The sequence below is a fragment of the Heloderma suspectum genome, chromosome 1, assembly GCF_057233095.1.
Source record: "Heloderma suspectum isolate Gila_16-S chromosome 1, 16-S_ref, whole genome shotgun sequence".
NCBI lineage: Eukaryota > Metazoa > Chordata > Lepidosauria > Squamata > Helodermatidae > Heloderma > Heloderma suspectum.
The window spans coordinates 361,773,797-361,786,121 of record NC_139458.1 but is presented as its reverse complement, the minus strand read 5'-3'; the positions used below and the strand labels follow the sequence as shown (position 1 = coordinate 361,786,121).

General features: G+C 42.8%; 1 protein-coding gene and 1 long non-coding RNA gene across 3 annotated transcripts in view; one reads left to right on the top strand and one right to left on the bottom strand.

Moving 5' to 3' along the window:
* Positions 1 to 12,325, top strand: part of WDR27 (WD repeat domain 27) — a 209,879-nt gene that overhangs the window by 81,341 nt on the left and 116,213 nt on the right. For both annotated transcript variants that reach the window (XM_084832154.1, XM_084832161.1), the window contains exon 24: positions 11,093 to 11,195. In XM_084832154.1, coding sequence (XP_084688280.1) covers positions 11,093 to 11,195 — 103 coding nt within the window. The remainder of the gene's footprint in view (positions 1 to 11,092; positions 11,196 to 12,325) is intronic.
* The window catches only part of LOC146359759 (uncharacterized), a 109,228-nt gene that overhangs the window by 21,054 nt on the left and 75,849 nt on the right, over positions 1 to 12,325 (bottom strand). The window lies entirely within an intron of this gene.

Below are 12,325 nucleotides of genomic sequence, written 5' to 3'. Positions count from 1 at the left end.
TGCTTGCCATTGGCTCACCTGATGTGATGTCACAGTGGGTTTACTAGAGAATTTAGAATCTGACTCCCCACTCAGTTTACCCCTCTCCATGGTTGTAACTGTCTACAGCTTTTGGGGGGCAGGGGGTGGGGGATCGGTACCATCTTACACCCCTGGGATGTCCTTGAAGGGCCATAGGATTGCTCTATCACTGTTTTAGTCATATTACATTTTAAAATAATTGAGTAGGTTTAAAAGAATTACGATCTCCTTAGTGATTACTCTTTATAGTGTATGTATTGTGTAAGGAGGTACTGTAATAGATAACACTAAATATTTATTGGACTCCAGTGTAGGAATAGCAGTGATTACAGTGGAATAAACTTGGTAGAGTGAGTGGTGTGATTATTTTGTAATTAATGAAAACATACACATTTTTCCAGCAGCATTTTTGAAGAGAAAAGCTGCGTGGATAAGTAAATGGCTTCAACAAATGATTAGTGAAATAAAATATGTCACACATATTGTGTGTTCATTGCTACAGATTGTACAGTGGATAATAGGGAGACCTGGTTCGCACATCTCACTACACCATGGTGGATTGTCACCATGTGTGGCAGGGTGGCTTGTTGTGACATCCAAACTTGGTGCAGCTTTTCCGTGATGGCTAATTTTTCACAAACAAGCCATGCTGAGAACCCATGGCTTATAGTAGGGTTCTTTAGTGTGGCTTGTTCTCAGGGTGGCTTGTCGTGACATCTGAATCCAGCAGAGTTGCTTCAGTCTGGGTTGTTTAAAATGACGAGAGAGCAGCCTGGCAAGAGGGGCAAAAAAACCCCACCGGCTGCTCCTTGTGATCTTGCTAGTGCTGCCGCCATCCACCCTCATTCTCTGCTGTCAGTGCTATCAGTGTTCACCCCTTCAATTACACTGCATTGACACTTGGCAATATCCATATTGTTTTACCAGCCTTTTTATTTGTTCGGTCCTTAAAACTGCATAAATGTGTTCAGCTTTGTTTGTTTTATTATGCTTTTTCTTTGATCCTGCACAAGTGCGCACATTCCCAGGACAGTAACAGGGCATATTTTCCTATTTTATTCACATGCTTCATTGATTGTGGCAAACCGGTTTTGTGGGATCGGTTCCAGCTTCTTCCTCCTGATGAAGTGGACAAGGTGCTTTCATCGGTACGGCCGACCACCTGCTTACTTGATCCTTGCCCATCTTGGCTCATTATGAGCTGCAGAGAGAGACTGGGTGAGGGGATCAAGGCGGTGGTGAACGCCTCCCTTGAGGAGGGAGTGATGCCATCAGCCCTCAAGGAGACAGTGATAAGACCGCTCTTAAAGAAGCCCTCCTTGGATCCTCAAGTTTTGATCAACTTTCGCCCAGTCTCAAATCTGCCATTTTGGGGCAAGGTGATTGAGCGGGTGGTGGTGGTGCAGTTGAAGGCACACTTGGAAGAAACTGATTATCTAGACCCATTTCAGTCGGGCTTCAGGCCTGGGCATGGGACAGAAACGGCCTTGGTCGCCTTGGTAGATGATATGAGGAGGGCTCTGGATAGGGGTGAATACTCCTTCCTTGTTCTCCTCGACCTCTCAGTGGCTTTCGATACCGTTGACCATGGTATCCTCCTGGACCGCCTGGAGGGGTTGGCCATTGGGGACACCGTATTGCGGTGGTTCTGGTCCTTCCTCTCCGGCAGGTACCAGAGGGTAGCACTGGGAGAGGAGGTTTCGGACCTGTGGCCACTTACTTGTGGGGTGCCACAGGGTTCCATCCTCTCCCCGATGCTATTTAACATCTATGTGAAGCCGCTGGGGGCTATCATCAGGAGGTTTGGGGTGCAGTGTCATCAATATGCGGATGACACGCAGCTCTACCTCTCGTTTAAATCTTCACCAAGGTTGGCCGTAGAATCCCTGTCCAAATGTCTGGAGACGGTGAGTGGCTGGATGGGGAGGAATAGGCTGAAGCTGAACCCTGACAAGACCGAGGTACTTTTGGTGGGAGACAAGAGGAGGCTGGGGGATGTTGACCTGGTGTTGAATGGGCTACGGCTACCCTTGAAAGACCAGGTCCGCAGCCTGGGGTAATTTTGGACTCCCAGCTGTCCATGGAGGCTCAGGTGTCAGCTGTGAGCCGGACAGCGCTGTATCAACTCCATCTGATACGGCGGCTGTGCCCCTTCCTTCCCGACCATCTGCTCCCATCGGTAGTACATGCCCTGGTCTCCTCTCGTTTAGACTACTGTAATGCGCTCTACATGGGGTTACCCTTGAAGATGGTTCGGAAACTGCAGCTGGTACAGAACGCGGCGGCTCGCCTGATTAAAGGCAGCCGCCGGCGAGATCACCTCACTCCAGTGCTGAAGGAGTTGCACTGGTTACCAGTTGTTTTCCGGGCCAAATTCAAGGTGTTGGTTTTGACCTTTAAAACCCTATATGGTTCCGGCCCAGCCTATCTTAAGGAGCGCCTCCAGCAGCACCAGACAGGCCGCTTAACAAGATCAGCCTCGGATGGCCTTCTCTCTGTCCCATCAGCCAGGACAGCTAGACTGGTGGGGACGAGGGAGAGGGCCTTTTCTGTGGTGGCCCCCACTCTGTGGAACTCCCTCCCTAGGGAACTCTGTCATGCCCCCTCTTTAATGAGCTTCCATCATGCATTAAAAACGTGGCTGTTCAGGCAGGCATTTGGGGTGGGTTAGGGTATTTTAGAAAATGTTTTTATTGTAGAATTGTATTGTTTTAAACTGTTTTTATTGTATGTTGTACATCGCCCAGAGTGGCTGGGTGACCAGCCAGATGGGCAATTAATAAATTTAATAATAAATAAATAAATAAATTGTTAAATTGGAAATGCAGAAATAAACTCCACATACTCCTTCAGTTATTACACCCACAGCAAAAGCTCCTGTGTTCTTCAATTGCCCCTTTCGGAGTTCACTGTCAAGGGAAGCACTGAAGTGGAGGACGAATTTGACAACTGGCATTTCAACATGTTATGAGAGGGGGAATTTGACAAGTGGCATTTCTAGATGTGCAGAGGGTATATTGATGTGCTTGGGTACTGTACTAGCTGCTGTCACACTGATACAACTTAAGAATGTAAACTGTGTCCTTCGAATATGAGCACTTGTGAAGGACTGAAGAGAATTTTTTTTAAAAAAAAACCCTGAACACTTCTGTGCAAATTTGAAGGGCCAAAACCCCCCACAACCCCCTGATCCCATTTGTGCAAATTTGAAGGACCAAAAAACCTCAGGATTTCCAACATTAAAATGGCTCAGAAAAGGGGTAGAGATTAGTTTCCCTCCGTAGAGAGTACAAAGCTCTGAGATTTTGTGCTTTGCAATTTGTAGATTTGACAGCTATGCAGTGATCGGGTGGTGGGGGTCAGGGGAGCTCTTGGCCGTCAGGAATATGAGGATCTGAGAGGGGTTTTGCTGCAAAGTAGCTGGGATACATGCCAGGGGTGGGTGGGCGGACTGAGGGGGAAAGAAGCCATGTGAAATTGCCGCACACCTGATTGTCAGGAGTAACGGTGGCTTACTCTCAAGGTAGCTTAGTGTGATGTGCAAACTCATCCAGGGAGAAATTGGCAGGTTTACTATACAGTTACCAGATGTTAGTCATGACACTTCCTGCCTACTTTCTGCTTAAGGAGCACATGCGAGGAATGTTAGTCTATGTGTCAGCTGCCTCAGCCATGTCTATAGCACCCAAAGGTAGCATAATGGGGACTTAATTACATAGAATAAAAGGGGCCGCGGTGGATTAGTGGTTAAGATGCTGAACTGCAGACCGGAAGGTCGGCAGGACAGCAGTTCAAGACCCGAGTGCTGCGTGACGGAGTGAGTTCCCGTCTTCAGTCCCAGCTTCTGCCAACCTAGCAGTTCGAAAGCAAGAAATTGCAAGTAGATAAATAGGTACCACTTCGGCGGGAAAGGTAACAGCGTTCCGTGCACCTCGGTGTTCAGTCATGCCAGCCACATGACCACGGAAGCGTCTTCGGACAGCGCTGGCTCTTCGGCTTAGAAATGGAGATGAGCACCACACCCTAGAGTCAGACATGACTGGTTGGGGACACCTTTTACCTTTAATTACATAGAATACTGTCAGCTCCTAGTTGTTTAATGAGAAAGGATTTCTCTGAAATATTTGAAGCTCTTTGAGTAATATATAAGGCCCCTCCTAGCTTTACACTAAATCTAGAAAAAAAAATAAGCGTAATTTTGTTCATAGTGACCCATGAACTGTTATCGCGCACACACACACACACACACACACACACACACATGAAAAGGCTGGTGGTTGTGGAAATGCTTTTACACCAGAAGGCCAGAAGGCTCAGCAGAGTACAAATGAAAACAAGATTCAGTCCAAAGAGTGTAAAATCCAATCAGAGTGGATGTGAGCCATTCCTAATGGTTAATGAATTGGCAAGGCAACATGAATAATGTTCATAAACACCTAAAGGAGGATAATAGCATCTGTATCTAGCAAATAGACCCCAGTCTCTATTCAGCTCCAGCTTGACAAATCCGCATATGGATTTCAACTCAGCAGCTTCATGCAGGAGTCTCCCTTTCAGAACTTTTTGTTGAAGTATGACAACTTTCGAACATGCTTCAAAACATCTATAGAGATTCAAATGCTACCCCACTGGTTTTTGAGGAACCATTTTTAACCATAGCTAAGATGGCAAAACTTGTGTCATTTAAAAATACAGTTCCATGCTGGCTAGGGAATGCTAGGAGTTGTACGACTTTTTCTGTTGAAACATGCATAGGATTGTGCCTTAAGGCAGTCCAGATTCCATATTCTGATATTATGATAAAATTATGCTTTTGTTGTAAATATATTGGTTATTGGACAGACCTATTTATTTCCCAACAGGATTTTCAAAGCAGCTTACAACAATAATGCAAAATAGAAAACATTAAATTTAGAATTGAAAAATAAAACTTCAGATAATAAAAAACCAATACTTAAACAATTTACCAGCAAATATGGTCCACAAGCCTGGCAAAAAGAAAGTTTTCTTGGCTCCTAAAAGGGCTAATTGAGTGGATCAGGTATATTTCCACCATAAACCATGGACCATCATCACTCTAAAACATAGTAAACATGAGAATTCCAAGTGCTAACCACTTAGACTTTACTGCAATGTAACATTTTGATCTCTTTTTCAAGGGGGTAAAAATTAATCCTATGCAAGGATGCCTTTAAAAACAGTTTCCAAGCTTCAGCTCCCCAGAATGTGGTGGCCCAATTACTGACTCTGGTTTAGTTATTAGGAAAATAGCACCCTGATAGTGAAAGAACTTAACTGGTTTCCTAGCTAGTTTCCAGACACAATTTGAGTTGCAGGATTTAATTTTTAAAGCCCTAGAAGGTCTGGCTTCTGTATGCCTTAAGGAACAGCTATATTTCCTCCCTGCTTAATAGTATATGTTCATAATTATTCCAAGATAGCAAGCTGGTGTCTCAATTCTTTATCAAGCAGTAGGTATTAGCTGACTGTTCTCTTTCTGAGCAGTTAAAGCTGCTGAATCCTACATTCCATATTCTAGCCATATGCATTTTGATGCACAAGAGGATGTTTAGTATAAAGTTCACAGCTAGGACAATAAAAGCTTTTTTTGTTGTTGTTTCTCTGAAGATGATTCAGTACTAATGTAATTGTGTGACACCCAGCTCTGAATATCTACTTTATTAGACACCAAACTGAAGGATGGGGCACTTCCTTGGATATTTATGGAATTCCTCCTATTTATGGAATCCCTCCTGTTTAGCAGTAGGAATGTTTGATTGCTTGATCCAGAGCATTTAATGGATATGTTATACAATAGTGGACTGAGAGCAATGTCCAATGGAAAACCACTTATTATTCCCTTCCAGATTAAATATAATCTAATAATTGCTTGTTACTAAGGGCAGTTTTCCAATCAACTGTTTACCCATCCAAGGTGTTGATACATGTGTACAAATCCCTAAATGATTTAGGACCCAAGTACTTAAAAGAGTACTTAAAATCCCCCTTCGTGGATCACTGCCTTGTTGTGGCGAAGGGGCTTGCATAACTCAGTGAAGCCATAAGCTATGCCGTGCAGGGCCACCCAAGACGGACAGGTCATGGCAGAGAGTTCTGACAAAATGTGGTCCACTGGAGAAGGAAATGGCAACCCACTCCAGTATTCTTGCCAAGAAAACCCCATGGAACGTATCACAAGGCTAAAAGAAATGATGTTGGAAGATGAGCCCCTCAGGTTGGAAGGTGTCCTATATACTACTGGGGCAGAGCAGAGGGTATTTCCAAGTAGCGCCAGAAAGAGTGAAGCGGCTGGGCCAAAGCCGAAAGGACACTCAGCAGTGGATGTGTCTGGTGGTGAAAAAAAAGTCCGATGATGTAAAGAACAATATTGTTTAGGAACCTGGAATGTAAGATCAATGAATCAAGGTAAGCTGGAGGTGGTCAAACATGAGATGGCAAGACTAAACATCGACATCTTGGGAATCAGCGAACTCAAATGGACAAGCATGGGTGAATTTAATTCAGGTGACCATCATATCTACTACTGTGGGCAAGAATCCCTTAGAAGAAATGGAGTAGCACTCATAGTCAATAAAAGGGTGGGAAAAGCAGTACTGGGGTACAATCTCAAAAACAATAGAATGATCTCAGTACGAATCCAAGGCAAACCATTCAACATCACAGTAACTCAAGTCTATGACCCAACCACTGGGGCCGAAGAAGCTGAGGTTGATTGGTTCTATGAAGACCTACAACACCTTCTAGAACTAACACCAAAAAAAGATGTCCATTTCATCATAGGGGATTGGAATGCTAAAGTAGGAAGTCAAGAAATCACCAGGATAACAGGTAAGCATGGCCTTGGTGTACAAAATGAAGCAGGACAAAGGCTAATAGAGTTTTGCCAAGAGAACACGCTGATCATAGCAAACACTCTTTTCCAACAGCACAAGAGACGACTCTACACATGGACATCACCAGATGGTCAATATCGACATCAGATTGATTATGTCCTTTGCAGCCAAAGATGGAGAAGCTCTATACAGTCAGTCAAAACAAGACCTGGAGCTGACTGTGGCTCAGATCATGGCTTCTTGTTGCAAAATTTTGGCTTAAATTGAAGAATGTAGGGAAAACCACCAAACCATTCAGGTATGACCTAAATCATATCCCTTATGAATATACAGTGGAGGTGAGGAATAGATTTAAGGGATTAGACCGGATAGACAGAGTGCCTGAGGAACTATGGACAGAGGTCCGTAACATTGTTCAGGAGGCAGCAACGGAATCCATCCCAAAGAAAAAGAAATGCAAGAAAGCCAAGTGGCTGTCTGAGGAGGCTTTACAAGTAGCTGAGGAAAGAAGGGAAGCAAAAAGCAAGGGAGAAATGGAAAGATATACCCAACTGAATGCAGAGTTCCAGAAGAATAGCAAGGACAGACAAGAAGGCCTTCTTAGATGAACAATGCAAAGAAATCGAGGAAAATAATAGAATGGGAAAGACTAGAGATCTCTTCAAGAAAATCGGAGATCTCAAGGGAACGTTTTGTGCCAAGACGGGCATGATAAAGGACAAAGAAGGCAGGGACCTAACAGAAGCAGATGAGATTAAGGTGGAAAGAATGCACAGAAGAACTATACAGGAAAGATCTTAATGTCCCTGATAGCCATGATAATGTGGTCACTGAACCTGAGCTGGACATCCCAGAGAGTGAAGTCAAGTGGGCCTTAGGAAGCATTGGTAATAACAAAGCTAGCGGAGATGACAGTATTCCAGCTGAGCTATTTAAAATCCTAAAAGATGATGCTGTTAAAGTGCTGCACTCAATATGCCAACAAATTTGGAACACTCAACAATGGCCACAAGACTGGAAAAGGTCAGTTTACATTCCAATTCCAAAGAAGGGCAATGCCAAAGAGTGTTCAAACTACAGCACAATTGCGCTCATTTCACATGCCAGCAAGGTGATGCTCAAAATCCTACAAGCTAGCCTTCAGCAGTATGTGAACCGAGAAGTACCCAAAGCACACTGGGTTTTGAAGAGGCAGAGGAACTAGAGATCAAATCGCCAACTTTCACTGGATCATGGAGAAAACAAGAGAATTCCAGAAAAAGGTCTATTTCTGCTTCATTGACTACGCTAAAGCCTTTGATTGTGTGGATCACAACAAACTGTGGCAAATTCTTAAAGGGATGGGAGTACCAGACCACCTTACCTGTCTCCTGAGAAACCTGTACAGGGGTCAAGAAGCAGCAGTAAGAACCGGACATGGAACAACCGATTGGTTCAAAATTGGGAAAGGAGTACGACAAGGCTGCATATTGTCACCCTGCTTATTTAACTTATATGCAGAGTACATCATGAGAAACGCCGGGTTGGATGAATCACAGGTCGGAATTAAGATTGCTGGGAGAATTATCAACAACCTCCGATACGCAGATGATACCACCCTAATGGCAGAAAGCGAAGAGGATCTAAAGAGCCGGTTGTTGAGGGTGAAAGAGGAGAGTGCAAAAGCTGGTTTGAAACTCAACATTAAAAAAACAAAGATCATGGCATCTGTCCCCATCACTTCCTGGCATATAGAAGGGGAAGAAATGGAAGCTGTGACAGATTTTATTTTCTTGGGCTCCAAGATCACCGCAGGTGGTGACTGTAGCCATGAAATTAAAAGACGCTTGCTCCTTGGGAGGAAAGCTTTGGCAAACCTAGACAGCATAGTAAGAAGCAGAGACATCACCTTGCTGACAAAGGTTCGTCTAATCAAAGCTATGGTTTTCCCAGTAGCAACGTATGGCTGTGAGAGCTGGACTATAAGGAAGGCTGAGCACTGAAGAATTGATGCTTTCAAACTGTGGTGCTGGAGAAGACTCTTACGAGTCCCCTGGACTGCAAGGAGGTCAAATCAGTCAATCCTAAAGGAAATGAACCCTGACTGCTCATTGGAAGGACAGATACTGAAACTGAAGCTCAAATATTTTGGCCACCTAATGCGAAGAGAAAAGTCACTGGAAAAGACCCTGATGCTGGGAAAGATTGAAGGCAAAAGGAGAAGGGGACAGCAGAGGATGAGATGGCTAGATAGCATCACCGATGCAATGAATATGGACTTGAGCACACTCCGGGAGAGAGCACAGGACAGGAAGGCCTGGTGTGCTATGGTCCATGGGGTCATGAAGAGTCGGACACGACTGAACGACTGAATAGCCACAACTTAAAAGAGCATCTCCCCCAGTACCAACCAGTCTGTGCTTTAAGACTGACTGGAGGGGCCCTGCTCATGATCCCACCAGTGGGCTTGACCCGTTGTGTAGAGAAGGAAAGCACTCCCAACTATGGAACTCCCTCTGTAAGGCAATGAAGGTGGCCCCCAGTTGTTGAATTTTGGAGAACAACTAAAAACATACTTGTTAACCTGGGCTTTTGAGATTTAACTTGGCCCTTGACCTTGCTGCTTTTAGTTCTATGGTTGATGTTTTTAATTATTTATCAATGATGTATTTTTATTTTGTATGCCTTCCTGAACCCCCTTAGGAGGAAGGAAGGTATATTAATCATCATCATCAATGCTAGCACCGTTTAATTAATGTATCTCAAATTTACCTGATGAGGATATCATGTGGAACTGTGTCAAAGCCTTGCTGAAGTAAATATATGTGTTTAATTAATTTCGTTGGTGGCACTATTTCAACAAACCATTAGTCACAATTGAATAAGAAACTGAATACAGCACTGGAAAATATACTGAAGGAATATTCAGTGAAAGAATACAATTTAGAATAAGGGAAAATGCTCCTGTTTTGGTGGAAATGGAAAATTGACATGGTAGTCCATGGTTTTACTTGCTCAGATTACATACATGCAAAGGGTTGTAAGAGAGATGGGTCCCTTTTGCTCCACTGAACACTTGTAAACTGTCTTTTGAAAGTTAGGCAGTCTAGAAATTATTTGTATGTACATCTCACAACTCTTGCAGTTTTACAGGAAGAAATGTAGAATTGTGTCCATTAAGATATTTCTCATGAGGTTGTAATAAAGAGTTCTTCTGCACTAGTTGTAGTCTGTGAATTAGTGGGTCCTTCCACACTAGACTTTAGCGTGGAATTCCTATGTTTTGCTCACTAACTTTTACAGGGCATTCACACAACACCACCATGCATTTAGTTTTATTTTGTATTTTCACAGTAGTTCTTCCATATCTTCTCATACTCTAGAAAGTCATACTCTTTTTTGGAAGAATGAAAGAGTAGTGATATCTCCTCAGGTAGAGATGTCCTTGGCACTACCCTTCTATCCTGCAGAGAGTCAAGGTTTTAATGTGGGCAGTGTTGTATTGGACAGGCGAATCTATCACAGCTCATCTCACCTTTACTATAACCTTTGTGCTCACTGATATTTTGGCAATGTGGTTAATGATGGTGACCATATTTTTGTAATCATTAAAAAGAGAGCATTATGGTGTTATAGCATGATAACATTCTTTCATTTAAAATTAAAATTATAGCTGAAGAAACACTTTAGCCATAATCAAAAGATTGATTTAAAAAAACATCAGGTGATAAAATGGCTCATATTGAAAAGGTTATAGTGAATGTGTTCTAAACTTAAAATGGTTGCTGAGTTGAATTGGTCTTCCCCTTCCACAGCAGCTATGTCATGCCATTGGGAGAACATAGCAGGATCAACATACAGAAAACAATGTAATATTCCCAATAGATTGGAACGTCAGTTGTAATTCCACTTGTATCTTACAGCAAAAGATCAGTGATTATTAGCATTAGGAGGTATCTGTTTGGAAGCAGTCACTGTTCCTTTAAGATATTTAATATGCATTTAACCTATTATCTTCAGTGTAAATGCACACCTGACCAGAACTGTCTATGTTCTCAACAACTAGAAATCAACGTATGCATGCTGTGGTGTATCATTTATTTTGTATTTAGGTTGGGTTCATGGGAAAAGGTGGATACAAAGTGATTGTGAGACTCCTCAAAATTAATTATTAAACCTAGAAGTAATTTGTTCATTAAAAAATATAGTACTTATATTTATTTAATCTTTTTCTGAAGGTGTGAGCGTCGTTTTGAAGGCCATAGTAGCCGCTGTCACCCTTGTGGAATTGCTGTTTCTCCTTGTGGACAATTCATTGCCTGTGGATCTGAAGATAAATGTGTATGTAATAGTAGGTTATTTCTTGCAAAATACACTACTATAAATACAAACAGTATTATGTCATTCACATTTCTGACAATAAATTAAACGAAAAACAGAGACCCAACCCATATTATTGCAATGGTGTGGTAGATGCCAGAAAACAGAACCTCAAACCACTCCTCTGTACCCTGGCTCCACATTGGCTTGGCAACCTATGGAAGGTTAGATCATGTGGGATTGCCCTGGTCATGTCATTTCTCACACCAGCACTCCTCCCCCTGTTAACTATGGATACTGGCATAGAAATTAACAATGTGATTAGGGTCACCGTGGACCCTGACTTCCCAGATATTACTGAGCTGATGTGGAGCTTGACCACAGAGGGATTTCTTAACAGCTACCACACATCAACAGTAACATGAATTGGACTTTACTCTTATCTACTTGCATATGAGGGAACACAGTTCACTTTTAAAGGAATGTGCATTGTTGATAGTTTATTTGGCCAAATTTTCCTTTCCACTCTATGGTAACAGCCAATTATTGGCATCAGTGGTGCAGTGAGGTAATTTTAGACTCTGGACTTAATGGCTTTACAAGGATGGGGGTGCTTTGGATGGCCCATGTATATTACTTCAGTTGTGAAGCACACCATTAATATTTCTCTTCTCCCCCCACCACTCTATGCTTTACTACTACTTCTACATTCCTGATACGTGAGCAAAACAAAACAAACTATTTGCCAACCCTGATAAAAAAGAAATACTTTGAGGATGTGCAATTAACATTTTAAACTCATTTGAATCATAGCACCATAATGATTTTAGGAGTTGTTTCTGCTGCGCTGATGCTGCACACATTGACTTCAGAATAGGCACCATTTTGTTGTAGAAAAGGATAACATATTTTAGAATCATAGAATTGGAAGTTATCATTTAGGCCATCGAGTCCAACCCCCCTGCTCAGTGCAGGAATCCAGTTTAAAGCATCCCTGACAGATGGCTGGCCTGTCTGCTTGAATACCTCCAGGGACGGAGAGCCCACCACCTTCCTAGGCAGTAGGTCCCATTGTCTGACTGCTCTGACCATTAGGAAGTTTTTCTGATTTCATACAAAATCTGCTTCCCATAACTTAAGCACGTTATTTC